This window comes from Rhinoraja longicauda, chromosome 3 (genome assembly GCF_053455715.1).
Source record: "Rhinoraja longicauda isolate Sanriku21f chromosome 3, sRhiLon1.1, whole genome shotgun sequence".
Lineage (NCBI taxonomy): Eukaryota > Metazoa > Chordata > Chondrichthyes > Rajiformes > Arhynchobatidae > Rhinoraja > Rhinoraja longicauda.
This window is the reverse complement of record NC_135955.1, coordinates 36,358,793-36,386,674: the sequence shown is the minus strand read 5'-3', so window position 1 is coordinate 36,386,674 and position 27,882 is coordinate 36,358,793. Positions and strand designations below refer to the sequence as shown.

The window sequence follows — 27,882 nt, the reverse complement described above, 5'->3', positions numbered from 1 at the left end:
CACTTTGTGCAAATAGGGCAAAGTACAGTCAGCGAGTAACGGGTGCAAGCAGGCGGGTTGCAAACCTGAAGCCATTTACCTTGCTCTAGGTGCATTGAAGATGTCCCCGCCATCGGCGGGCACCGGCCCGAGCATCAGCTGCTGCATTGACAGCTGGACGGCAGCCCATAGCAGCAGCATGTAGACGGCCGCCAGCGGCCAGGCTGCCGCCTCTGACACCGGTGCCGGCACCTGCACGCCATGCAGGCCTCTCCTCGGCTGCTTCTTCGTCCCGCTCTCCCACTTGTCAGCGAGAGGCTCTGAGCCTCGGCCTCGGCCCCCGCGGATCCGCACCTCGCGCCCCAGCCCCGCAGGCGGCTCGAGCCCCGCGCCCTCCCTAACGACCGCCGCCATTGTAACGGCAACGGCAACGGCAGCGCGAGCCCGTGCGACGACACACAGTTCCTGGCCGAGGCGTGGGCCTCTCAATAACCCCCCGCCCACTTCTGTGCACACAACAACGCAACACCAAATGTTATTTTTATATATGTACACTGATGCGTTTATTCCTTTCAGGTAAATACGTTTTTGCGCTCTTTTCGAATTTTTATGTGCAATTTGTTGTTCTCAGTCTACGTGAATGTGATACTGCTTCAAACACGATTTTTCATTGCACCTGTAGCTTACCACGTGCATAATATGACAATAAATTGGACTTGAGGGTGAAAAAGTAAAATTAGGTAAACGCCCTTCAAGAAAGTTACTGCGCCTGCTTCTTGGAATATCAAATTTGTTTACAAATTGCATTTTCCGTTTTATTTCGTTCTTAGCCAACAATTTTTTTTGCCAAGCTATTACACATTCAAGTTCTGTGACGATGCAATTATTTTGTCGGAAAGGCTTCTACATAGAATCCCCTGAAAGCTGTTGGTGCAACGAAAGACAATTCCCTCTCATGTGTACCATAACTAATAATATAACTGAGGCCACAAGGCTGGGATATTCTGGCCAATGAAATATGCAAGGCATAATTCAAAATTATACGCATACTTCAAATGGATAAATGAGTTTTATATGAAGGACCATAGTGATCAGGAAACTGGGTTTCAAAACAAGTCTCAAAATAAATTTGAAAGCATGTTCAAATCACAGAGTCGAGCCTCACTTCCGGGTTTGCGTTTGAGTGGGTGGGCAATTCAATAAGTTTTTTTGTATTCAGGAAATTTCCTTTCGTTCCACCAATTAGCAGACTTGTTTTGAAATACAGTTTCCGATTGCAACTTGAAAGTGACAGATAGTTGTTCTCTGATCTGTCCCTGGAGCTACTCAAAGAATCAAAAGAACTTCCAGTGACTAGCGGAGTACGGTAGGGGTCGATGCTGGGGTCACTGCTTTTCACGTTGTTTATAAATGATTTGGATGAAGGGATTGAAGGATTTGTGGCCAGGTTTGCAGATGATACGAAGATACGTGGAGGGGCAGGTAGTCTGCAGAAGAACTTGGACAGGTTGGGAGAGTTAGCAGAGAAGTGGCAGATGGAATACAGCGCAGCAGTGTGTGGAGTCATGAATTTTTATAAAGAAATAAAGGCATAGCCTATTTTCTAAATGAAGGCAGAATTCAGAAATCGGTGATGCAAAGGGACTTGGGAGTGCTGGTGCAGGATTCCCAAAAAGTTAATTTGCAAGTCGAATCAGTACTAAGGAAGGCAAACACAATGCTAGCATTTATCTCAAAACGGCTAGAATACAAAAACAAGGATGTAATGATGAGGCTCTAGAAGGCGCTGGTCAGGCCTCATTTTGAGTATTCTGCACAATTTCAGGCCCAATATCTTAGGAAGGATGTAATGGCGGTAGAGAGCGTCTAGGGGAGATTTATGAGAACGATTCCAGGAATGTGAGGCTAAATATATGATGAGTGTTTGACAGCACAGGGACTCTCCTCGCTAGAGTTTAAAAGAATGAAGGGGAACCTCATTGAAACTTACCGAATAGTGAAAGGCCTGGATAGAGTGGATGTGGAGAGGATGTTTCCACATAATAACAATAATATATTCCTTTATTCATCCCACACTGGGGAAATTTACAGTGTTACAGCAGCAAAGTAGAGAGCAAGAGATCATTCATTATAAATAAAGATACATAAATTGTCATCAGTTTTCTGTGTGTTCTTAGCTGTTATTGTTGACTCGTCTGCTGGGAGCAGTGCTGGTTGTGCAGTCTCACAGCAGCGGGAAGGAAGGACCTCCTCTATCTCTCCTTCACGCACTTGGGGTGAAGGAGTCTGTCACTGAAGGAGCTACTCAGCGCAGTGACAGTGTCCTGCATGGGGTGGGAGTCGTTGTCCAGCAGCGATGTTAGTTGCTGCAACATGTAGGAGAGTCTAGGACCAGAGGTCATAGTCTCAGAATAAAAAGACGTTCCTTCAGAAAAGAGATGAGGAGGAATTTCCTTAGTCAGATGGTGGTGAATCTGTGATTCATTGCCACAGAAGACAGTGGAGGCCAAATCAGTTGATATTTTTAAGGCAGAGATAGATAGATTCTTAACAAGTGCGGGTGTCAGGGGTTATGGGGAGAAGGCATGAGTTTGGGGTCCCGCTGCCAGGATAGCATTCAACAAGCAATCTTTTCACTACCATGGCAGACGTGACAATAGCCGAAATTAAACTAAACTAGTGACTACTGCCCAGAGGCTCTGACATCCACCATCATGAGGAGCTTCAAGAGGCTGGTCTGGCACACATTAAATCCAGCCCAGGGAGCATTGCGCTACTGCAGCTGGCCTAATGTCGTCATAGTTCCACAGCAGACTCCGCCTCCATGGCCCTACACTCATCGTTTAATATTTGACAACAAAGATGCCTAAGCAGATGACGGTAGTTGAGGCTGAGACTATCCCAACGTTCAACCAACAGTTAGACATGGGTAGGACAAGTTTGCAGGGATATGGACCAAGTGCAGGCAGGTGGGACATGTTGGCCGGTGTGGGCAGGTTGGGCCGAAGGGCCTGTTTCCACACTGTATCACTCTATGACTCTAACTGTCCTGGGGGCATTGCTGAAGCTACCATTAAAAATCAGATTAACAAGTAATTAATTTCACCACCAATCTTTGAAGAGTGGCCGTGACATTTTTCTGCAAAACAGTGTTGGCATTTTGGAACTATTTCATACTAAATAACATATTAATCCAGAGTGATTGGGTATGGCGGTTACTGAAACTCCGATAATCTGGTATTCTCAGGACTCTGGTCTAATCGATTTCAGACGATTGATCGGTTGATTGAAAGCTGCAGCATAGAAACAAGCCTTTCAGCCCTCTGTGGCCACGCCGATCACAGATCACTTATTCACACTTGTTCTTGTTCTGTGTTATTCCACCTTCTTATCCATTCCCTACACAGTGGGAGCAATTTACTGAGGCCAATTCACCTACAAACCCACACATAGAAACATAGAAAATAGGTGCAGGAGTAGGCCAGTCGGCCCTTCGAGCCTGCACCGCCATTCAATATGATCATGGCTGATCATCCAGCTCAGTAACCTATACCTGCCTTCTCTCCATACCCCCTGATCCCTTTAGCCACAAGGGCCACATCTAACTCCCTCTTAAATATAGCCAATGAAATGGCCTCAACTACCTTCTGTGGCAGAGAATTCCACAGACTCACCACTCTCTGTGTGAAGCAATGTTTTCTCATCTCGGTCCTAAAAGACTTCCCCCTTATCCTTAAGCTGTGACCCCTAGTTCTGGACTTCCCCAACATCGGGAACAATCTTCCCGCATCTAGCCTCTCCAACCCCTTAAGAATTTTATATGTTTCTATAAGATCCCCCCTCAGTCTTCTAAATTCCAGCGAGTATAAGCCTAGTCTATCCAGTCTTTCTTCATATGAAAGTCTTGCCATCCCAAGGATCAATCTGGTGAACCTTCTCTGTACTCCCTCTGAGGCTAGAATGTCTTTCCTCAGATTAGGAGACCAAAACTGTACACAATACTCCAGGTGCGGTCTCACCAAGGCCCTGTACAACTGCAGCAGAACCTCCCTGCTCCTATACTCAAATCCTCTTGCTATGAGGATGTGGGAGGAAACCGGAGAACCCAGAGAAAACCCATGTGGTCACATAGAAACATAGAAAATAGGTGCAGGAGTAGGCCATTCGGCCCTTTGAGCCTGCACCGCCATTCAATATGATCATGGCTGATCATCCAGCTCAGTAACCTGTACCTGCCTTCTCTACATACCACCTGATCCGTTTAGCCACAAGGGCCACATCTAACTCCCTCTTAAATATAGCCAATGAACTGGCCTCAACTACCTTCTGTGGCAGAGAATTCCACAGACTCACCACTCTCTGTGTGAAGAAATGTTTTCTCATCTCGGTCCTAAAAGACTTCCCCCTTATCCTTAAGCTGTGACCCCTGGTTCTGGACTCCCCCAACATCGGGAACAATCTTCCCGCATCTAGCCTCTCCAACCCCTTAAGAATGTTATATGTCACAGAGAGAACATACAGACTCCACCCAGACAGCAGCTGGGGTTAAGATCAAACCCGGATATCTGGTGTTGCGAGGCAGTGGCTCGACCAGCATTGCCACTGTGCAGCCCTCAATTGGATGCAATTAGTTCCCAACCATGCTTCCATTTCACTTTGGTATGTATTTTTTGTCAATCTGGTGAGTTAGAATCAGATAAGTTTCAGCTTGTAAATTACATAGAAACATAAAAAAGTAGGTGCAGGAGTAGGCCATTCAGCCCTTCGAGCCAGCACCGCCATTCAATGTGATCATGGCTGATCATCTAAAATCAGTACCCCGTTCCTGCTTTTTCCTATATCCCTTGATTCCTTTAACCCTAAGAGTTAAATCTAACTCTCTCTTGAAAATATCCAGTGAATTGGCCTTCGCTGCCTACTGTGGCAGAGAATTCCACAGATTCACAACTCTCTGGGTGAAGAAGTTTTTCTTCATCTCTGTCCTAAATAGCCTACCCCTTATTCTTAAACTGTGACCCCTGGTTCTGGACTCCCTCAACATCAGGAACATTTTTCCTGCATCTATCCTGTCCAATCCTTTAAGAATTGTATATGTTTCTATAAGATCCCCCCTCATCCTTCTAAATTCATTAGGCCCTGGGGATGTATCTGCCTTCAGTCCCAACAGTGTACCTTACACCATTTTCTGACTAATGTGGATTCCCTTCAGATCCTTGATCCCCTAGTATTTCTGGGAGATTGTTTGTGTCTTCCTTAGTGAAGACAGAACCAAAGTACTCGTTTAACTGTTCTGACATTTCTTTGTTTCACATTATAAATTCATCTATCTCTGATTGTAAGGGATCTACATTTGTCTTCACTAACCTTTTCCTTTTTACATATCTAAAGAAGCTTTTAGAGAGTTTTTATATTCCCCACAAGCTTTCTTTCATGCTCTTTTTCCCCCTCTTAATTAACTCCTTTGTCCTCCTCTGTTGAGTTCTAAATTTCTCCCAGTCCTCCGGTTTGCTGCTTCCTCTATCCAATTTTATGCCTTTTCCTTGGATTTAACATTATCCTTGATTTCCCTCGTTAGCCACGGTTGAGCCGCCTTCCCCGTTTTTTTTTTTTTTTTGCCAGACAGGGATGAACAATTTTTGGAGATCATCCATGTGGTCTTTAAATCTTTGCCTTTGCATCTCCACCGTCAACCCTTTAAGTTATAACTAGACCAAATGGACCCGTTGGGCCCAAACCTCCCCTGCATTGGTGCAGCACCCTCTCCTCCCCCCTCCCTCTCCCTTCCCCCCACTCCATCCCGCTCAACCCCCCTTTATCCTCCCCTCTCCTCCCCCTCTCCCCTCCTCCGCTTCCCTCCTCCCCTCCGCCCTCCCTCCCTTCCCCTCCCCTCCCCCCGCTCCATCCCCCTCAACCCCCCTTATCCTCCCTCCTCCCCCACTCCTTCTCTACCCCATCCCACACTCCCCCCTCCCTCCACCCCCCACCCTCCCTCTCTAGGAGATAGATTTAAACTTTGAAATGTGATTAACTTAAAAAATATAACACCGATTTCAATGAAACTTCTTCCGTTAGCACCAAAGGGACGACTGTGAGTAAGGTGGGCCTAAAATTGTCGAGCTATCGTGTACCGTTTTGGCTTAGTTCAGGAACAAACAAACAAACAAACAAGAGTTTTAGTATATAGATTACAGCAAAACTATCTGAAAAGCACAATTCTCCAGTCCTCAGCTCCTGCTACAAATCTGCCAATGTTCCTGATTTACCCCTTTCTCTGTGTTCCTAACCCCAATCCTGGATCCATCAACACACACTGCCCATAGTCCAGACTCAATTTTATATATCAGATTAAAGAGCGAACAATCAGATGCAGAATTACTGGAGATTAACATTATTTCAAATTACGCTGATTATACACAAGTGCTTTACAAAATGTCGTCAATGTTTTAACTCCCTCAAGACCCCACTTCACGTTTCCATGAGGGAGTAGGTGTGATCTAGTCCCCCAGTCAGTTAGCTTTCAGCTTCCATACTTTGAAAATAAAGGCGGTGAAAAAGTTGAGATGATATGGTCATGTCTGTAGCAAAAATACAAAGTGTTGGAGGAACTCAGCAGGTCAGACAGCATCTGAAGAGGGAACGAACAGATGACATTTTGGGTCTGTACGTTATCTCAACCAACCTGAAATGCTGATTGTTCATTCTCTCCACAGATGCTGCCTGACCCAGAGTTTTGCAGCATTTTGTTTTTGGCTCAAGATTCTAGCTTCTGCAGTTTTTTACGCCTCTATGTTTCTCCTCATGTCTGTACTCTGGCCCAGAATTCCAACAAGACATGGCAATAGTTCTGCATCAATTACTAATGCATCAGAAAGAAAATCAGCTAAAAGGTGTAGTGAAAACAACTCCTTTGAGTTTAAAAAATCATCGATGATAAGAATCCTTAATATGTTCGGTTGCATTCATTCGACTTACCCATTATCTTCTTTAAGGTTTCTGCTCACAGAACTCCCTCTATCAATCTTTTGGAAGAAGTGTGAGCATTTTTGTTTAGTTTAGTTTAGAGATACGGCATGGAAACAGGCCCATAGGCCCACCGAGTCCGCACCGACCAGCGATCCCCACACATTAACACTATCCTATACACACTAGGGACAATTTTACATTCATACCAAGCCAATTAACCTACAAACCTGTACGTCTTTTGAACGTGGGTGGAAACCGAAGATTTCGGAGAAAACCCACGCGATCACGTGGAGTTATGTACAAACCTCGTACAGACCGCACCGATAGCCAGGGTCTCTGGCGCAGTAAGGCAGCAACTCTATCACTGCGCCACCGTGCTACCCATTTCTTATTCCGCTCAAAAATGAGACACAGATTTAGAAGATGATGTTGGAGAACTTCAAGGAAAACATTTGTTGGCTCTTTATGTCTCATCCTCCATCGACTGCCAAAGGAGTTATTTTCCTGGAGTTAACATGTCACTCTTGCTTTCTGAAAACCCTTACGAAGAACCTCTTGAAGTATGCCCTTGATTGCTTCCCAGCAGTGTATCAGGCAATCAGACCAAAGCTCCACAGGTCTTGAGCAGGTGGAGCAGCCCCTCTCCTGACTTTGTGGTAATTTCACCAAAAGGTTGTAATTCAACCCTCACCTCCACTGCACCACATGAAAGAATAAGTGACATAAATGGGGAACCGAGCCAAAGCACAAAGACAATCACATTTTGTGCAAGCTGCATTGTTTGCAAATTAGTAAATAGAAATGTAAACTTTGGCAGCAAATCAATTGTGGCAAATACCAATATGCAGTAATATCCTCATCACAAATTCCAGTTAATAGAGGTTCCAAAAAATCCAGAGTACAGGCTACAAATGCAATCAATGCCTTTAATAAAGGTGTCAAAGTAAAATATTCCTCCTTTTGGAATATCTTAATACTGTACTTGTATTCAATTGTAGTAAGCACCATCATCCATGTTAGAGAGCAATAACAACTTCAAGTACCATGCTAAATTGTAGTAAAGGCTTTGTAAACTTTAGAGGGCACCCAAAGATGAGCAAGATATGATCCTGAAGGCAAAATAGATGAGCTATTTATGTGGTAGGGTGTAATCTTGTAAAGCAATAAAATGACATTTGAAGTTAATGGTATAAGAGGTAACTCCTTCTTGTAAATTCAAAGATGTACAGCCTAAGAAAGTGAATTGAAATGAAGGAGTAAAATCCAGCTGACCCGCTGAGTTACTTCAGCATTTTGTGTCTACCAGCTGTCTGGTATGATCTTTTTACTGAATAAGACTATGGTTCTTAAGAAATATCAGCTGAGCATTTTGGTGGAAATGGAGGCACTGGGATATTCAAACACAACTTGATACTTGATTGTGTAGGAAGGAACTGCAGATGCTGGTTTCAACCGAAGATAGACACAAAATGCTGGAGACAGGCAGCATCTCTGGAGAGAAGGAATGGGTGACATTTCAGGTCAAGACCCTTCATGTTCTTTGCAGCAGGAGTTATCAGATATAGATGTATTTGATGAATAAAGATGTTAAGGTAAAATATTCTTCCTTTAGAATTGTCAAATGTCAATAGCTCTATTTACCTCTAATTAACAAAAGAGAGCCTACGAGCAGAGATTATAATCTTCAGTGGGTTTGGATTTTTGACTTGGTGAACTAATTGAACAATCTGAAGGACCAATCTTCCCTGCAGGGCCTCTGAGAGGGAGGTGCAGGGAGTACATTGTACCCGGGCCCGGGGTCCAAAAGGGGGCCTGGGAGCCAAAGGAGGGGGGGACGGGAATTTCCTGAAATCTCAAAAAAAACATTTTTAAAAAAACCCAAAATAACGTTTTCAATTTTTAAAAAAGCCATTAAAGCCGTTCCGTTTGTTTCACAGAATAGACTTTTTAAAAAAAGCCGTTAAAATAACCCATTTGTTTAAAGTTTACTCATTCAAAAAAAAATTAGCTTGCATAAGAAAGAAAAAATTGTTTAAAAAAAAATACGCTCGACACCCAATTGGTCCAGGTCCAACGTGGGGGGGAGCCTCCGCTCTTTCCACTCTCCTCGTCGTTCGCCTCACCGTTCACCTCGCTGTTCGCCTCCCCTCGCCTCGCCGTTTGCCTCACCTCGCTTCGCCACCGATCAGCGCAACATGCACGGGGCACAGGTAAGTCGCTTTCGCCGCCAACGGGTCCACAGATCGGTAGGGTGAGTGAGGCCAGTTGATGTTGAGAGGGGATGGGGTGGGTGAATGGGGGGGGGGGGGGGGTTGGGGGGGGCAGTGGAGGGGGCAGTGGAGGGGGAGGGGGGGAATGGTGGGGAATATCTCACCATGTCTGAAAGTGATGTGGAGAGAAAAGCTTTATCTTTGATAAAGCAATATCCTGCTGACCTTAATGGTGATGATTTTGGAAAAGAAATGCAAAATTTACCCTCAGTACATAAAGCAAATTTTGTAAATGCACAGTTAAAGCCATTAAATCTGTTGAACTTGTTAACAGAGTACAGACTTTGTGACCTGTTTCCAAATGTTTGTGTTAGCTTCAGAATACTATTAACAATTCCAGCAACAGTAACTTCTGCAGGGAGGTCACTTAGCAAACTCAACCTGATTAAGAATTATTTAAGGACTACAATGTCTCAGGAACGTCTTGTGGATTTTGCCAGGCTATTGAATCAAACATTGCCAGAACAATTAATTTTCATGCTGTGATTCAAAATTTTTCACAAAAAAAGGCTAGGAAAGCTCCTTTTTTAAAAGTAAGTACTAATCCTATCTACCTTTTTTTACTTTTTACTAATAATTATGTCTTCTGATGATCTGATCTGCATTGCAATATAAAAGGATGTTTCAATGTGAATTCTTTCTCCTTATTTGTATTGTAGCAAAAACAAAGATGTTCAAAACAAATGTGCTTTCTTCTCTCTGATCCTTTTATTTAATTTATATTTATTTATATTTATCATGGAGGGAGTATAGAAGCATAAGGCCTCAAATGCAGAAAATCAACAGAACTCTCATCTTCCATACCCTTTTTGGCCTTACAGGCTACAGCTCATGGCATAAAACTGTAGTGGATAAAAACAGGATGGCTAATGGAGAAGGGAAAGAAACTTCATACCCACTGATAAAATACCTCCTCAGAGGCCCTGCTTCCCTGAATGGTGCATGTGAACTTTCTCCAGCTGCCGGTACCCCGTTACCCTCTGTTAGGATTTGGCGGATTCCTGGCTGGCAGCGCAAAGTACAGAGAAAGTAGCAAAGTGCATTAAAGTTCACTTTGAATGCGACAACATAAAGTGAAGAATTGTATAAAAGGATATGCAATGACACATTGCACCATATTTTTCTAAGAAATTACATTAGTTCAGTTTAGCTTTGTTTAGAGTTACAGCATTACAAACAGACCCTTTGGCCGACCGTGACCACGTCAACCATTGATCACCTGTGCACACGAGTTTTATGTTATTCCACTTTCTCATCCATTCCCTATGGTGACTGATGATCGGTGTGGACTCAGTTGACCCAAGGACTTGTTTACATGTTGATTCTCCAAATTAATTTAAACTAAAATCTATTCCTGGCCCCTATTTCCCATCCAAGTGATTCCTCTTGGCCACATCATTTGACTTCAGTTTCCATGTGCATGCTGATAACAGCAAATAACTCTCTTTACATTCTCCATTATTTCTATACTGTCTGAATGTTCAACATCCAATACCAATTGAGCAGAATTTTCTTGTAACTATTAGAAAAGCAAAGGATATTTCTGCCACAAGTTCCTTTCCCTAATCTTCAACTCTATCCCTATCAACTGCACTGCCTGGCACTGAGCTCTGGTGTGATCTTGGGCCATAAGTACCATCATTAGGTAAACTTATTTCCACCTCAGTGTCAACATGCTTCAGTACATCTACCACTCCACCACTTTCCAAATTGTGGTCTCCTTCAGTCATAAATAATCACTTTCACACAATTGAATAGCCATAAAATGGTGTAAAGAGATTAAACTAATTGAATCAATGAATCTAACAGCATAATGGGGTAAAATAAACCTTTGCACTATTTTCCTATTAAATTAACTCTTAAAAATATTGTCATTGTTTACATAGACAAATAGAGCAGTTAATCTGCATACAATCATGTACCACAACTAAAAATGGGATGAATGATTAAGCAATTTTTGCAATGCAGGTGACTGTTAACCAAGGGTCATGTAGCTTTGGACATTTCCATTTATTAGTTTATTCATTAGATAACATAATGCAGGAAAATAAGATGGTAGAGCTGCTGCCTCACAGCGCCAGTGACCCTGGTTCGATCCTGAGGTCGGGTGCTGCCTGTGTAAAGTTTGCACATTCTCTCTAAGACCACGTGGGTTTCCTCTGGGTGCTCTGGTTCCCTCCCACATCCTAAAGACGTGCAGGTCTGTAGGTTAATTGGCTTCTCTAAATTGCCCCTAGTGTGTAGGGAGTAGAACTAGTATGAACAGGTGATCTACATTATGGCCAGTGTGGACTCAGGAGGCCGAACGGCTTACTTTCATGTCATATATCTAAACTAAATTTGGGTGCAGGCAATTACCTTCAGGAATGTTTTATGCCCTGTATATCTTGAATATGTGAAAGATAGATTGTTGAGAAATATAGCTACAAAAATGGACATTCTTGCTCTCTGTGAAAGACGGTGAAATTAGAAATATTTGTTACTGTTTCCATTGTGTTGATCTGACTGCTTATATAAAACAAATGTTACATGAGAATATGAACATACTTCTTAGGCAGTCCCTTTGGATCAAGGATAACTTCATTTCATTCCGGTCTCGTCAGTTCTTAGGTCACTGGCGTGGCCAATGCAGGAATCATAGACACTGAAGAAGGGTCTCGACCTGAAAAGTCATCTATTCCTTTTCTCCAGAGATGCTGTCTGAACCACTGAGTTACTTGTGTCTATCTTTGGTTTAAACCAGCATCTGCAGTTCCTTCCTACACACTCTTCCTCACATTCGCAGATGATTCCCAGACGTTCAGCCCATGACTGCTGCTCGCTCCTGAATGCAAGTTCCCACCACTTCAATATCGTACCACAGAACGTTAAGAATTAAGTGATAAAATACCTTTTGATAAATTACCAGCAATAAAAGTTTTTCACCTGATAGTTTCTTTGGATGTGAATCCAGCAATGCATTAATTGCATTGCAGATTAAGTTTTCATATTCTGCATGAAGTTATGAATCCACACATAGATGGATGGTTAGAATTCAAGGTTCACATACAAAATTACACACATTACTCAGAATGCACAAAAAAAGTGCTTCATGGCATTAATACAGAATCGTAAAAAATCATAAAGTCACAGAATTTGGGGCGGCACAGTGATGTAGCGGTAGAGCTGCTGCCTAACAGTGCCAGGGACCTGGGTTCGATCCTGACTACAGGTGCTGTCTGTACGATATTTGCACGTTCTCCCTCTAACCACGTGGGTTTTCATCGGGTGCTCTGGTTTCCTCCCACACTCAAGGCATACAGGTTTGTAGGTTAATTGTAGGTAAAAAGGGACAGAGAGAGAGAGGGAATGCAAGGGTTACTTAAGATTAGAGAAATCAATAATCATACTGATGGGTCGTAAGTTGCCCAAGCGAAATATGAGGTGTTTACTATTTATTATTCTATAATACACTTCACAAAACATTAAAAATGGTTCTGGGTTGGGAGGTTGTGGCTGAACACAATCCTGTCCTCATCGATGGAGCTGCTGTCGAAATAGTAGACAGCTAACCTGGTCCGTTCACACTGATGTGATGATTACAAAAAACGTATCAGCATATTTACTTTCTTTGGCATCTGAGAAGACTCAACATGTTCACGAGGATTCTCCTGAACCTCCATTCAGTTCCACTAATTGAAAGTAATCCATTAACAATGAGTGGCAATTGCTCTGCTCTTGAACTTCTGAACTCGCAGAGAGTGGTGAACATAGCCCATTCCATCACAGGCTTGTCACTTCCTTCCATCCAGTCCATCTTCACAGTGTATTGCATCAAGAAGGATGCCTGCCGCCCCGGCCATTTGCTTTTCTCTCTTCTACTTTCTTAAAGAAGATACACGAGTTTGAAAACCCAGATGTCCAGACTTCAGAGGTTTTCCCCCACTGTTGTCAGATTCTTGAAACAATCTTTTTTTTTCATACCCCCTTTCCAGAGCAGCTGCCACATACTCCCATTGTTAACTTATTATATTTTAGTATTTTCTGCGCTACTTTGGATTGCACAACAATTTTTGCATAATTCTGCTGATTTGCACTCATTATTGTATTTATCACCACAATGTGTACTATTCACTCTGTGAGCTTCATGTGAACAAGGAATTTAATTGCACTCTGGTTTATATGAATCTGAATTTGATATTGAACAACGTGCTACAATGCTGAACTATATTCTGCACTCTATATCTTCCCCTTTGCTCTATCTATAATATTTGAGTTTGATCTGATTGTATCTATGTAAAATGTATCTGATCTGTTTGGACAGCATGCAAAATAAAATTTTCCCTGTATCTTCGTACATGTGACAATAATAAACCTACAGAACTGCTTAAAAACATCGTCTGAAGCCAGAACTAATTACAGAATTGCAGAGTCCCAATGAGACTGTTATGACCTTGATATTTTAACTTTTACAAACTTTTTATGTCTCTGTTTTGCAATAGGACTGGTTTGGGGTATTTTTACTAACCTGAATCGACTCAGCTTAAAGGTAAATTGTGCATGATCTGTGGCAGAAGCTTTCTGTACCACACTCTTTTACTGTTGCAATGTTTCTAGATTCTTTTACTCTTTGCTATTCACATAACCATTGGAATTTATCACGAGGCTGAGTAAGAGTGAGCTTTTATTTTGTTGAGTTGGAAACTAATTGAGTCAGCTGACATACTTTCAGTCATAATGCTCATTTTACTTAACAGAAGACTTTTGTATAAATATGCCTATTACATCCACAGCTCCTGTGCTACAATAGCCTCACATGGATCAGAGGATTAAAATCCAAAGAAATTAGTAAGTGAACGACTATACATTCCATATTCTGACCCCCTTGGGGTGAAAGTGAAAATGTGCTGCATCATCTTATACAAAGAATTGTTTGTAAATTAAAATCCAAAGATGTAATGATATGTGGAGTCTTGTCAGTGGTGTAGAAAAAAAATGAAAGGAAGAACTGTTTCTCCTGTGCAGCTCCAACCATTTATTCCAAAATTCCAATATCATAAACAGAAATACATCCATTTTGCCTAAATATTACTGCTTGCCCAAGTGTACGTTGCAAACGTTTGGAAGGCATAGACGGAAAAATGAGAAAAATAGATTAAAAAAAGATGAATCAGTTTATCTTTTAAAATCATTTCCTTTGCTAATTGCACAAACATTTCCTCACCAGATATCAAGAAAAAAAGCTTGGTGTAGACAACGCATTTATTACTCTAGTCCTTCAGTCAATTCACACAAATATTTAGTTAACTTCTGTATTATACTTAAACCAGAATTTTTGCTGAATAATATTTAGAATAAAGAATTATCTGATAGAATTAAAATTTTGCGGCTGACACTAGACCTAATTGGAAAGGACCATACTCATGTGGTTCCAACACTTACAACATCATTGCATTCAATATTGGATGGATCACAGCTCTCATGCTAGGGTGAGTTGATATGCCAAGTGTCAAGTCATCAAGTAGTTCTTTCAATCTTCAAGGCACTTGTTAAGCATACTTAGCAGTCTCATTAGAGACCGGGTAATAAATCATCCTCACACGTGAGTTTTTTAAAAAGACTTGGAGAATTGACTTGCAAGCTCAATCTATTGCTTAGATGTGAGGACATTACACAAACTAACACTGTGTGCAAATCGAATCATCATCATCAATGGTCACACAAAGTCGAGTAAGATTGCCTTCCTGGAGGGTGGGTCTTGAGATGGCTGAAGAGGCTGATACCAGAGATGCAGACTTTATTGCAGTGGGCATGGATGAGTCTTATTGGTGGTGGGATGTGGTTGGGCCTTCTTGCTGGCGAGTCTCTCCTTTTCTTGCTGGCCCTTATAATTTACAGCCTATCAGAGTGCATGAAGTGCAGCTTGTTTGTGAACAGTGATTCTTCATGTTGCTCCATCTTGTGCGAAGTTCTCCATGTTGGTGCAGCTGATGTGCCATTTTTTGAATATGTATGTATGTATGTTTGTATGTATGGATGTATGGATGTGTGTATATATGTGATGTAACATTGTCAAGGTCTGCATTGGAGGGGAGGTGGGTATTAAGATATGGAAAGTGATTCACATTTGCCAGACATCAATTGTTGAAATGTATTGTTGAAGGTGATGGCAAGTTGTCAGGTGGTGGTTGGTGGAGGATTTTGGTCCTTTTTATGTTTAGAGCCAAACCAAGGAGCATGTCTGTGTTTGCCAATGCACCAAGGATGTATCACAGATAATCCTACAAGTAAAGAAAACTGGCTTTGTCATCTGCATATTGCAGCTCCATGATGGAAGTGGTGGAGCCCTTACTCTTGATTCTGTTTAGGTTGAAGAACTGCCGTCTGTCCTAGTGGAAATCTACATGCCTGGTGCAGGTTTTGTCTGGTGACAGGTAAGATGGCTGCAATGAAGATGGCAAACAGGGTTGGAGCTATAATGCACCCTTGCTTAACACCAGTTTCCATCTTAAATGTTCCTGATTTGTTGCCACTGTTTGGGAGAATGGTTGCAGACATGTGATCTTGAAATAGTCTCAGCACGTTTATGTATTTCTCTGGCTTTTCAGTTTTTGATATCCCAGGCAGAATGACATCAACTGCCATTGCAGTCAGCCAGAGGTACTGCCTGTTCACAGAGTCAAAGATTTTTGTGAGGTCCATGGCGGCCAGATACAGTGGCTGTTCTTGCTCTTTGTATTTTTATTGTAGCTGTTGAGCTGTGGAAACCATGTCTTCTGTGCCTCTGGCTGGGCGGATGCTTTATTAGGATTTGGGAAGGATTTCTTCTGACAGAGGAAGGGGTCCGTTGAAAAGAACGCGGATGATTATCTTTCTGGTAGTGGACGGGAGGGTGATGCCCCTTTAGATTTCACTGTCCTACTTTTTAAAGATGGTGACAATCAAGGCATCTCAGAAGTCTTTAGTTATAATTTCATTGTGCCAGATTTTTCATATCAGGGGATGGATGAAGCACAGGAGGTCGGCTCCACTTTCCTTCAGAATCTCGGTTAGGACCCCGTCAGGACCCACAACCTCATTGTTCCTCATCTTCAGAATGGCATCACAGACATATTGCAAGTTTAGATGATCTCTCATATGCTCCTTCATCGGCCTCTGCACAATGTGATCGATAACCATGTCAACAGCTCTTTTGTGGTGAAGCAGTTCGTCAAAGTGTTCTCTCCATCAGTAAGGGTTGCCTCATCCTCCTTCCGAATATTTTGTCCATCTTCGATACTTGTGTCTCTGCAAGATGGGCCCAATGACTGCATTGAAAAAAAACCCTGGTGTCACCAAAGTCAGTGAAATGCTGGATCTCTTGGGCTTTATTAATCCACCATTTGTTTTTATATTCCCTTACTCTGTACTAGACATTAGGCTTGGGTACGGAATGCACTTCTCTTTTAGCCCGGCAGTTGATGTCATTCTTGCTTGGGATATCTGAAAGAATTTGGTCCAGGCTGGAAAAGCAAACCAAGATGTAGAAACAAGGAACTGCAGATAATGGTTAATACACAAAAGTGCAGAAGTAACTCAACAGCTCAGGCAGCATCTCTGGCGAACATGGATAGGTGATGTTTTGGATCGGGACCCTTCCTCAGACCCCTCATTCCTGACAGCACAATCCGTTTAATTCATTTTCATCATCTAGATAATTTATCCATCCCATGGGCGCTGTGACTTTTTTGATCTTGTGCTAAGTATTATACTTGGGATTAGTATCACGACATCTTGTTTTGTGCTTTGATTTGCGTGTGTAATTTTCTGTCTGAATTCTGGTTTCTGATTTTCCAAGGGAGCTGGAATGTGGTGGAGACAAGGAGAGATAAAATAAAGCCCATGGTCAGGAATAATGAAAACAAATGTTTGCACAAAGCTTTCAAATTGATGTAAAACGTATGCCTCGTACAAAGCAAGCATTGGAAGAAATAATACGCTAGAAAGTGCCACAGGGAGGTGCTGTTCAGTTTTAGAACTGAATTTCTGCCTTGTGGCCATGAAATATGCAGATTAAGCTTGAAAATGCAGACTTTTCTTTTTTTTTTCATGCTGGTTTGCCGCTTATTCATGTCAGTAAGAGCTAAAAAAAAATCTTGCTGGTCAGGCCTTCATCTCATGATAGTCATAAGAATTCCATACAGGGGTTTAGGGGTGGAATACAAAGAGCAGCATTGCAAATACCATAACTACTCAGGCTTGGAATCAGACATCAGCAGCAGCTTCTAAGAGTAAGTTACTCATTGGTGCAATCAAAATAATTTGTTTTGATTTAGTTTTAATTCAATCAAATAATCAGGAAATATACAAGATTTGTTCAACATTTAATTATGCGATTGAGACTGTTCATATTTTATAACATGATTAAGAGTTTTCACGGAGTGATATTGCCATTTTTACTGCCATTAATAATGATCGTTTTTCTGAGGAACAGACAAAATGTATCCCGTTGAATATATTCCAGGAATACTTCATGGTTGTACTTTTTTGGCTTCTTAGACTGACTCTACAGAAATGCCAAAATCTGATTACACTCTGCAAGGAGGTTTTGGTTCGAGGGAAGATAGACATTACCTAAAATTAGAAGAGTAAGTTTGAATATTCTATGATTGAGAATGCAAATATTTTGATCACTTTTTCTCCGTCACTATTTGTGAACTAACTCAATGCATTAATTTTAATCACTGACTGTTTAAACACCGTTAAACTGGGTTTTTAATTTTTATTCATCTACTGTCCCAGCCAAGGTCTGATTCTGATAATTATCTGTAAATTACAAAACGAGTTCACATTTGAAAGATCTCTGCTGTAAAAAATGTAGGTTTACAGTAATTTTATCTGAAGCATTGGCGATTCCCCAGACATCAAGTTTCTTCAATTGTTCTAAAGAATAAAAATAAAGTTGTTGGATTTATGGAAGGGGATTGGAACCAAGTGTTATTGTCATAAATTATCTTTGTGCGGCTAACCATGCAAAATGAGTACCTTTGCCGAAGGAATGTGTTATTACTTGCTTTTATTGAATTATAGCTTGTTAAGACAATAATTTACTACTAGGTAAAACCATGTATTGACAGTGTCTCCTTATTAAAATAGTTATATTTAAGGATAAGTCAGTTAAGTGCACAAGGAAGACTGAAATAGCAAGTGTTGATGGAACGAGATAAAACAAAGTAACAGAAGGGATCTGTGGAGTACCAACATATATCTTTTCAGCTACATGACCTGATTCCGTGCTATAAATATTACGTTCTGACATATTTTCCATGAAATTACAAACATAATAGGTGAGAACTTTATATATTGAGACTGAAGAACAAATCAGGAAACAAGCCCTTTTGCTACTGTGGAACAAATGTAACTTTGGTACCTAGTGCCCAACATCTTGATTAGTCTAGAATCTCATATCAAGCAAAGCTGACTTAAATCATATGTCAAGAAGACTCACTTTTAGCATAGCTTTCTGGAGATCATTTATTTTGATCCAACAATAATTAAAAAAAAAGCTTTTGTGCAATATCAAAGAGAGGCCAGTATTATTCCAAAAGATGATGGAAATATTGCAGCTTGAGTACAAAATGAGACTGCCTTTTAAACAAAAATACCAAGAGGAATTATCCTTGTAAAATGATATATTTAATCTGATAGTCTTTTAATCTAATAAACACCATTTTTCCCCCAATAATTTTCCCAATATGTTCATTATTTAATGCATAAAGGTATGTTCTAACCTGCCAGAGTCTATGGCTCTTCTCTTTCTCAATAAAATATGTTCATATTTGTTATGGTAAAGTCATGTCAAGTTGAAATAATTTTCTGTCATTAAAAGTCTTTGGACATTGTTCATAAACTGACTCTGGGCAGTATGCAACCAAGATTCACCTAATCTTTAACAGGACTAAAAAGGCTACATTATAAACAATAATACTATGTTTTCAAAGGAAAAAAAAATCAAAGGAAGATTTTGAAAAAATATTTATGATTAATAAAGGATAAACTACATCTTCTGTCCGAAGAAACCAGAGCAAGGAGAAATAATCTTTACATTAGATATTAGGAAAACATAGCAAACCACTTTTTCACACAACAGTTAATCAAAATCTGGAACAGGTTATCAACCCCAAAAAATGGAGGAGAAAATGAGGGCCAACTTTCCTAAATAAGACTGAGATTTATGAAAGGGAATGATATTAAATATTACAAAACTAAAGTAAGTAGACAGAATTAAGACAAAGCAGCTGAGATATAAGCATACTGTGAAATGGTAGATCAGGCTCAAGCGACTACATTTTTAATCCCAAAACAATGTCAAGGTGCCAGAATATGGTCAGATCTAATCAAGATTTATGTGCAATAATTTGCTAGTGATTATTGAAATGAACTAAAAAATTGCATTAAACAAAAAATCAGATAGAGGGTAGATGAAACTTTAATAATGGTATGAATTGGCATCCCCTTTTCTTCTTTTCAGGGCCATTGGCATTGCTATTCTGGCAATAATCTTTGTAATCTTACTGCTGACCTGCTGCTGGTACTACAAGAAACGTAATGGATACTTGACACTCCAGGTAGATTTTTTTTGTGAACCTGATTTTGCAGTTTCAAGGTTGATGACCAGATGCCAATTTATTGCAAAACAATAAAGTAATAGTATATTCTGTCAAGAAAACTTGCAAAGGAACTGTTAAAAGCTGAAAGCACTAAGCTGCAGATGCTGGAAATCTGAAATAAAAACAGGAAATGCTGGAAGTGCTAAGCACGTCAGGCACCATTTGTGGAGAGAGAAACATAGTTAATATCTCTCAGAATATCTAGTATTTATCATAGATTTTTTACGTGATAGAGAAGACGGGAGGGTGAAGAGAAGAATGGGATATCTATGCACAAGTGGAACTCTCGTCACCCGTCTGAAGAAGGGTCTCGACCCGAAACGTCACCCATTCCTTCTCTCCAGAGATGCTGCCTGACCCGCTGAGTTACTCCAGCATTTTGTGTCTACCTTATGCTCAAGTGGAGACAGGGATTGCCTATGACAATACAATACAATACAATACAATATATCTTTATTGTCATTGTACCCAGGGGTACAACGAGATTGGGAGTGCGCCTCCCATACGATGCAATAATTTAAGTAATTAACAGCAACCCAACGAAATGAAACAATTGTAACAGTTTTTAGACATAGATGGTGTTAGTGTTGTCTGGGAAAGGGTGGAGAAAACATGAAGCTGATCTGCCTGACAGAGATGTAAACAGAAGACGAATTACGACACGGGAGAGAAAACAGAGCAATGGAACTGTGGAGTGATAGGGCAGCACGGTGGCGCAGCGGTAGAGTTGCTGCCTTGCAGCGTTTCAGCGCCAGAGAACCGGGTTCAATTCCAACTACGGGTGTTGTCTGTACGGAGTTTGTATGTTCTCCCCAAGTGGGATTTCTCCGAGATCTTCGGTTTCCTCCCACACTCCAAAGTCATACAGGTTTGTAGGTTAATTGGCTTTCTATAAATGTAAATTGTCCCTAGCGTGTGTAGGATAGTGTTAATATGTGTAGGATAGTGTTAATATGCGGGGATCGCAGGTCGGCAGGTGGGCCGAAGGGCCCGTTTCCAGGCTGTATCTCTAAAACTAAAACTAAAATTAAACCAGTTACCTAACTTCTGTCATATATGTATGCTGGACATACCCTGCAGATCAGGCAGCATCTGTAGAAATGAAAAATCAAATATTTTCTAAAAGCGGAATTGGATTTAGTCTTCAGTCCTAAGAATCCAGCAACCGCTGTTAGTTTACTACAGTCATTACATACATTTTTCAGTATGTATTTGTATTAGCTATTGTATTTCATAGACACTGAATATTAGCCTAAAACATTTGCTGCAAAACAAAAACAACTTGAAAATACATTATTTTTTTAAAACAGTCCAAAAGCAAAATGCTATAGATGTTGGAAGTCTGAAATAAAAACAGGAAATACTAAAAATACACAGCAGGTGAATTATTTCTTTCTATCGGTGTAGAAAGAAACAGCTGATTTTTCATCAGAACTCAGAATGGTCAGTTACAGTATAGCAACATTTTGTTTAAAAATTTGCAAACCATATTTCATTTTTTTCTTATTTGCATTAATCATTGCATAATCAATTTCTGGAAACAGCAGTCATGTTCTGTGGTGTACTTGTTAATATATTTATCATCTCAGAGTCGACATGCACCGAATAGTGCAATTAGTTCCTTAATGCCATCACTCCATCACAGTGAAGAAGGAAGACCTTTGGAGACCAAAGATACAATGAAAGATTACACTAATTCAAATCTGGTAAGCCCTTGCCTCTTCCATAAATTTATGCAATGGACAAACTTATATTTGCAGAGCTTCGAAATTTATTTTTTGGTAAGCGTGATGTAAAAACTGGAAGATTAAATTATATCCTGGATATTAAGGCAAAATATAATAATCAGTAAAATACTTTCACAATAAAAATCAAAAGCGATGTTCAGTAATAAAGTGGACTTGGAGGTTGAAAATATAAAGAGATGTGCAGGATTGTTATAAAACAAATCGAATCGCATTGACTGCACAAGTCAAGTTTGGCACCAGAAAAGAGTAAATGGTGGTTGGTAAGACGAGAGGCATACCGCGAGCTGCACCTCACCATGACTTATATCCACAACTCTTTGTCAGCAGAGTGCCTTTTGGCATTAATTGCAGAGACCGAACAGTTAAAAACCTCAAGAAAGTCAATGGGTGGCACAGTGGTGCAGCGGTAGAATCACTGCCTTACTGCACCAGAGACCTGGGTTCAATCCTGACTATGGTTGTCTGTATGGAGTTTGTACGTTCTCCCGGTGACCGCGTGGGTTTTCTCAGGGTGCTTTGGTTTCTTCGCACACTTCAAAGAAGTACAGGTTTGTTGGCTTCTGTAAATTGTCTTTAGACGGTAGGATAGTGCTAGTGTACAGGTGATCACTGGGTGGCAGGGACTCGGTGGGTCTGTTCCCACGCTGTATTTCTAAAGTCTAAAGGCTCAGCAGATGCACTTGAAATCTGATATCTCACTGGATTTAATTGATACACTGTCCACTGTAAACCATCCTCAATAAAGTTTGGATTTTATATCATGCTTCAAAATCACAATACCTAACTCACAACTTACATTGTTCCTTTCATATTGATGCAGAATTAAAGCTTACAGACTAAAAGTGTGTAGGCCACGTACTTTTTAATAATCAACAATGTTTAACTTGTTTCTGCATCATTACATAATTCTAAATTAAGCACTGTAACATTAAACTGTGATGCTGTACACTCTTCACTATATTAAACAGTTCATTGGCTCCTGCCCTTTTGATTTAACACGCGCATCCTTAAAAACAATTAACTCTGTTTTCCCACTCAACAGATTCCAAATGCTCCTCCTGTGTATGAGAAAACTGCTTCAGAGCAAATGCCGCCAGTATATTCTCCTTGAAATGACAGTTCATCACTGCTGACGAATTATCTACTTCCATTCATAGAAATGTAACCTTTGTATGTTGTACATTAATAACTTGTACATTAATGTCATGTTTGCATGTGCTGCAATAAACAAAGTTAATCTGTCTGTGTGTAAATTCTCAAATTATATATAAGGGAGTGGAGGCTCTTCTGAATATTCCAGCTGCAAACACTAAGGAGAATGTTTAAATTTTGGTAAATGACTCAAACTGCACAGGACGTGTGAAATATATGCTTGTTATCCAACACTATACATGGCTATCTGATGCAGAAATTGCACTGTAAAATTTCACTTGGTTGCAGCTGTGGAAAACCTCATCAAATCATGGAGCTTGTAATAACTTTCATCCCGCAATATCTTGGAGTTGCATTTACTTTCTGCACAAACGTCAGACTGAGCAGTCATCTGAAATGTAAATTCTGATGATTGTTTTTGCTCCTAAAGTCATAATTAAGGTGGCAGCAAAAAGTACAATTTTTATATGTTTTCAATCAAGTTTTAAGTAGATTTGGCTTCCTCTGACAAAAATCTCAACAGATCAATATATATATATATAATTCTTAAGCTGCCTTTCCTGCTGCACTAATTTAAAAAAAAGTAGAGTACTGATATTTTACCTGCTGAGGATTAAGTAGGATTCTGGATTTTAAAAAGTCACGAGGAATCAAGTAGAATGAGGCTGTAAGTATTTTTGTTCGGCAGTATTAGTTCACTTATGTTATAAAACAAGGTACGAGTAAAATATCATGTGAAGCAATTAGCAGGACTTACTCAATGTTGATCATGAGTTATGCAAAGACAGAATGGCAAACCACATCCTGCTCCACACAATACTCAACTAGAAGTGTCATCAGAGACATGTAAAGATGAATTCATTATTTTTCTCCTTTTCCATCAGCCCTTAAAAGCACAAAGACATACTTGAGCTCACCATGCAGTGAATTACAGAGGTTGTGGCTGATTTGTTACCCATATTTTAGTTTAAACCCAGATTATTTAGTAAGGAGGTAGATAGCATCAAGGAAAATGTAAAAGTGTAGAGTATTTATCATAAGGAGCAGAGTGACTGAGTAGCTTGGATTTATATTGGGTTAGTCATGCCTCTGACCTATTCTTGTGGCTAACGTATTTATGCATCTTATCCAGTTTAAGTTCTGGTCTCTGATGATCCTCGGGATATTGCTCGTCTGCCTATGGTAATTCTGTTAAATGTCTAAAGATGGTGCTAAGACTCTATCTTGCTGGAGGTGGGAGTTGAATGACATGTTGTACAAATGGCACCTGCCATCCATCAGATATTATTCAGATTTGACAGCATTCCATCGTAGCTGCTTTCTTTAGTGTAGGGAATGGAAATGTACATGATGGAGTTAACAATAGATAAGTTTAACATCTGACTTTTTGAGGAGGTATGTTCATTGAAGCAGCTGAAGATGGTTGGATCAAGGTTTCAATCCTGAAGCAACATCTTAAGGCACCTGGGGAAAGAGGGAGTTATTCTGCTGGGACAGATTTTTTCTGAATTGGCTGGAATCAGTGACTTCGTGAATCAAACAATTAATTAGGGCTGTAGATGAAGCTTTGAACCAGACAGCGAGGAGTATTTGGACAAGAGGAAATACATTAAATTAGAGAAAGGACAAAAAATTCACCAGATTAATTTTAGAGTGACAAGTTGGTTTTATTGAGAGAGAGATTAAGCAGATCAGGTATGCACTTCCAATTAGCTAAATTAACGATGATTTAATTAAAGTGCACAAAATTCTCACGGAGTTTGGTGGACTTGATGCTGAATGATGTTTACTTCTGGCTAGTGTTGAGAACCAGTAGTCAAGTCTCAAATTAAGGCATCAGGCAGTTAGATTAATTAGAAGATATTTATTCACCAAGACTGCATTTTTGGAATTTTCTAACCACGAAGGCTGGGAAAGCTCAGTTGCAAGAAAAAGATTGATAAGATTTGTTTAAGATATCAAGGGAATCATTGGATCCAGGAGTGGTACAGAAAACATGAGGTAAAAGATCAGCCATGATTTTATTGAATGGCAAGGCAGGAGACAGAATGCTTCTCTTGCTTCTGTTTCTTGTATTGTGGAGAGTAGTAGCTATGTTTCCAAATACACAGGACAAGATGTTAGAAATCCAAAGTGCCAAATGTCAATTTGCTCCCGGTGGTGATGGGAGGCTTATGCACTCACCTATGCTCATCCGATGTTGAGAAAGGCTAGGCAGACACATCATTGGGGTTATCAAGTGGGCACCTACTTTCATCGACGTTTCGCTGATTGGACCCACGACGTCTCCAGTAGGCTCAGCAGTGCATTCTGGCGTCCCAGAACCACCCCCCTCTACATCTGCCTAGCCGGCTTATTTGGGAGACCAGATTGGGCCTTTCCTCTTCAGCCAGAGCCACTGGCTACTCCGCTCTGCCACCTGTGATGTTTCCTTGATAGCCTGGCGTAGGGCTTGTCCGCTGATCCCCAGGTCCTTCATCAGTCTTACGGTAGATGTTGCCACAAATCCTCAACATCCAACTTCTACCGGGCAGATCTTTGCTCTCCAGCCCCGCTGTTCTGCCTCCGCTGCAAGCTCTGTGTAGCGCAGTTTCTTTCTTTCAAAGGCTTCCTGCACAGCATCCTGCCAAGGGACTGTGAGCTCCACAAAATACACCATGCGCTGAGAGTTGGACCAGAGGACAAGATCAGGCCTCAAGTTGGTGATGGCTATCTCTGGTGGAACTGTAAGCCGTTGGTCCACATCCACCAGCATCTGCCAGTCCCGGGCTGCCTCCAGCTGTCCAAACCTTGTCCTTGGTGGAATTTTCTGTTGCTTTTGTTCCCCCTCCCGAACAAAGGCAATTGGCATAACTGGGTTGGTTGTTCTGGGCGGCAGGGCATTGTTGGTTGTTCTTTTGCTTTCCAGAGTCGCTGCCAGGCATTTGAGCACTTGATTATGTCTCCAGGTGTACCGTCCTTGGGAGAGGCTTACTTTACACCCAGTGAGGATGTGCTTAAGCGTAGAATAGTTTGGTAGTATGGCAAGTATGGTAGCATGTAGTTTTAATAAACATTTCTTTCTAACTTCAGTTTTACTCGGAGTCCTTGATAAAAAAATTCAGCCAAATGGTACCTTGATGACAAGGGCAGATTATCTCAAATTATCCCAGGTATTTAGCCCTGTTTTAGTTCTGCAGCTATAATGAGACCTGAAGTCAGAATGATACAGTGTGGAAACAGGCCCAACTTGCCCACACAGGCCAACATGTCCCAGCTACACTAGTCCCACCTGCCTGTGCTTGGTCCATATCCCTCCAAACTTGTCCTATCCATGTACCTGTCTAACTGTTTCTTAAATGGTGGGATAACTACTCCAGCCTCAACTACCTCCTCTGGCAGCTTGTTCCATACACCTTTGTTTGAAAAAGATTCCTATTAAATCTTTTCCCCTTCACCTTGAACATATGTCCTCTGGTCCTCGATTCCCCTACTCTGGGCAAGAGATTCTGTGCATCTAAGTCAAGTGATGTAATGATGCTGACATTGAACAGATAACATTGTAAAAGTAACATCAAATGGGGAAAAAAAAATCCACCAGTGGGAGAGTCATGAACTAGGGGGAATATCGACAAAATTAAGGGCCCAGTCATTTAAAACAAAGGTGCCATGGACATTTCTTCTCTAAGAGGGTTGAGATTCTCTAGAATTCACTGCCCCTGGGCAGAAGTGGAAACCAGAACATTAGGATAAGTTTAAAGAGGCGATAGATTCATAGTTGAGGAATGGAGGGCTTTTGGCAACAGGGGTTGAGGCTGGCAAAGATTGGCCATGGTGAATGGCAGGGCAGGCCTGAGGGACTACTCCTACTATTTCCTTGTATTTTTGTGGAAGCAATTTTAAAGACATTTTCTGTAATATTGCTGGATCGACAGGTGATGATAGCCATTAGATTATATTTGTCAAGTTAGTGATGCTAATGCAGGGTGGGAGTGGAGAAATAGGAGGGAAGGAATGTGAGAAAATGGCACTGGAGTAAATAGTGTGATCATGTGCAGGATAGTTTTTTGCAGCAATACGTAGAGGTGCCTACCAGAGAAGGGGCAGTGTTGGACCTCCTGTTAGGAAATGAGATGGGTCAGGTGACGGAGGTATGTGTTGAGGAGCACTTTGGGTCTAGTGATCATAATGCCATTAGTTTCAATATCATTATGGAGAAGGTCAAATCTGGACCAAGGGTTGAGATTTTGGATTGGAGAAAGGCTAATTTTGAGGAGATGAGAAAGGATTTAAAAGGAGTGAAATGGAAATTGTTGTTTTATGAAAAGGATATAATAGAGAAATGGAGGATATTTAAAGGTGAAATTTTGAGAGTACAGAGTCTTTATGTCCCTGTTCGGTGGAAAGGAAAGAATAATAATTTGAAAGAGCCGTGGTTTTCCAGGGAAATTGGACACTTGGTTCGGAAAAAGAGGGAGATATACAATAAATATAAGCGGCAGGGAGTAAATGAGGTTCTTGAGGAATATAAAGAATGTAAAAGGAATCTTAAAAAGGAAATTAGAAAAGCAAAAAAAAGATATGAGGCTGCTTTGGCAAGTAATGTAAAAGTAAACCCCAAGGGGTTCTACAGATATGTCAATAGCAAAAGGATAGTGAGGGATAAAATTGGTCCATTAGAGAGTCAGAGTGGACAGCTATGTGCTGAGCCGGAAGAAATGGGGGAGATATTAAACAATTTCTTTTCTTCGGTATTTACCGAGGAGAAGGATATTGAATTATGTGAGGTAAGCGAAACAAGTAGAGTAGTGATGGAAATTAGGAGGATTAAAGAAGAGGAAGTACGGACACTTTTGAAGAATATAAAAGTGGATAAGTCTCCAGGTCCTGATAGGATATTCCCTAGGACATTGAGGGAAGTTAGTGCAGAAATAGCAGGGGCTATGACGGAAATATTTCAAACGTCATTAGAAACAGGGATGGTGCCGGAAGATTGGCGCATTGCGCATGTTGTGCCTTTGTTTAAAAAAGGTTCTAAAAGTAAACCTAGCAATTATAGACCTATTAGTTTGACGTCTGTGGTGGGAAAATTAATGGAAAAGATACTTAGGGACAATATACATAATTATTTGGATAATCAAGGCCTGATTAGAAACAGTCAAC

General features: G+C 40.8%; 2 protein-coding genes across 5 annotated transcripts in view; one reads left to right on the top strand and one right to left on the bottom strand.

Annotated features, from left to right (window-relative positions):
- ermp1 (endoplasmic reticulum metallopeptidase 1) overlaps positions 1-472 on the bottom strand; it is a 46,249-nt gene extending 45,777 nt beyond the window's left edge. Inside the window, exon 1 of the mRNA XM_078395934.1 lies at positions 80-472. Coding sequence (XP_078252060.1) covers positions 80-393 — 314 coding nt within the window. The 5' untranslated portion in view covers positions 394-472. The remainder of the gene's footprint in view (positions 1-79) is intronic.
- Positions 247-22,754, top strand: mlana (melan-A). 4 transcript variants are annotated; one of them, XM_078395936.1, is made up of 8 exons: positions 247-555; positions 13,694-13,740; positions 13,985-14,039; positions 15,560-15,625; positions 17,730-17,818; positions 19,702-19,798; positions 21,430-21,546; positions 22,631-22,754. In XM_078395936.1, the coding sequence occupies exons 5-8, from the start codon at positions 17,745-17,747 to the stop codon at positions 22,697-22,699; spliced, it is 357 nt and encodes a 118-aa protein (XP_078252062.1). In that variant the 5' UTR covers positions 247-555; positions 13,694-13,740; positions 13,985-14,039; positions 15,560-15,625; positions 17,730-17,744; the 3' UTR covers positions 22,700-22,754. The 4 variants fall into 4 exon arrangements, with proteins under 4 accessions (XP_078252062.1, XP_078252063.1, XP_078252064.1 ...); XM_078395937.1 differs by lacking the exon at positions 13,694-13,740; XM_078395938.1 differs by lacking the exons at positions 247-555; positions 13,694-13,740; positions 15,560-15,625 and having other exon boundaries at positions 13,961-14,039.
- The last annotated feature ends 5,128 nt before the right edge of the window (positions 22,755-27,882 follow it).

Excerpts from the sequence above, each read along its gene's own strand:
- mlana (XM_078395937.1), top strand. The coding sequence starts at position 17,745 with ATGCCAAAATCTGATTACACTCTGCAAGGAGGTTTTGGTTCGAGGGAA. Across the intron at positions 19,799-21,429 it reads ATGGATACTTGACACTCCAG|AGTCGACATGCACCGAATAG; the intron begins GTAGATTTTTTT and ends TTATCATCTCAG. Across the intron at positions 21,547-22,630 it reads ATTACACTAATTCAAATCTG|ATTCCAAATGCTCCTCCTGT; the intron begins GTAAGCCCTTGC and ends CCCACTCAACAG.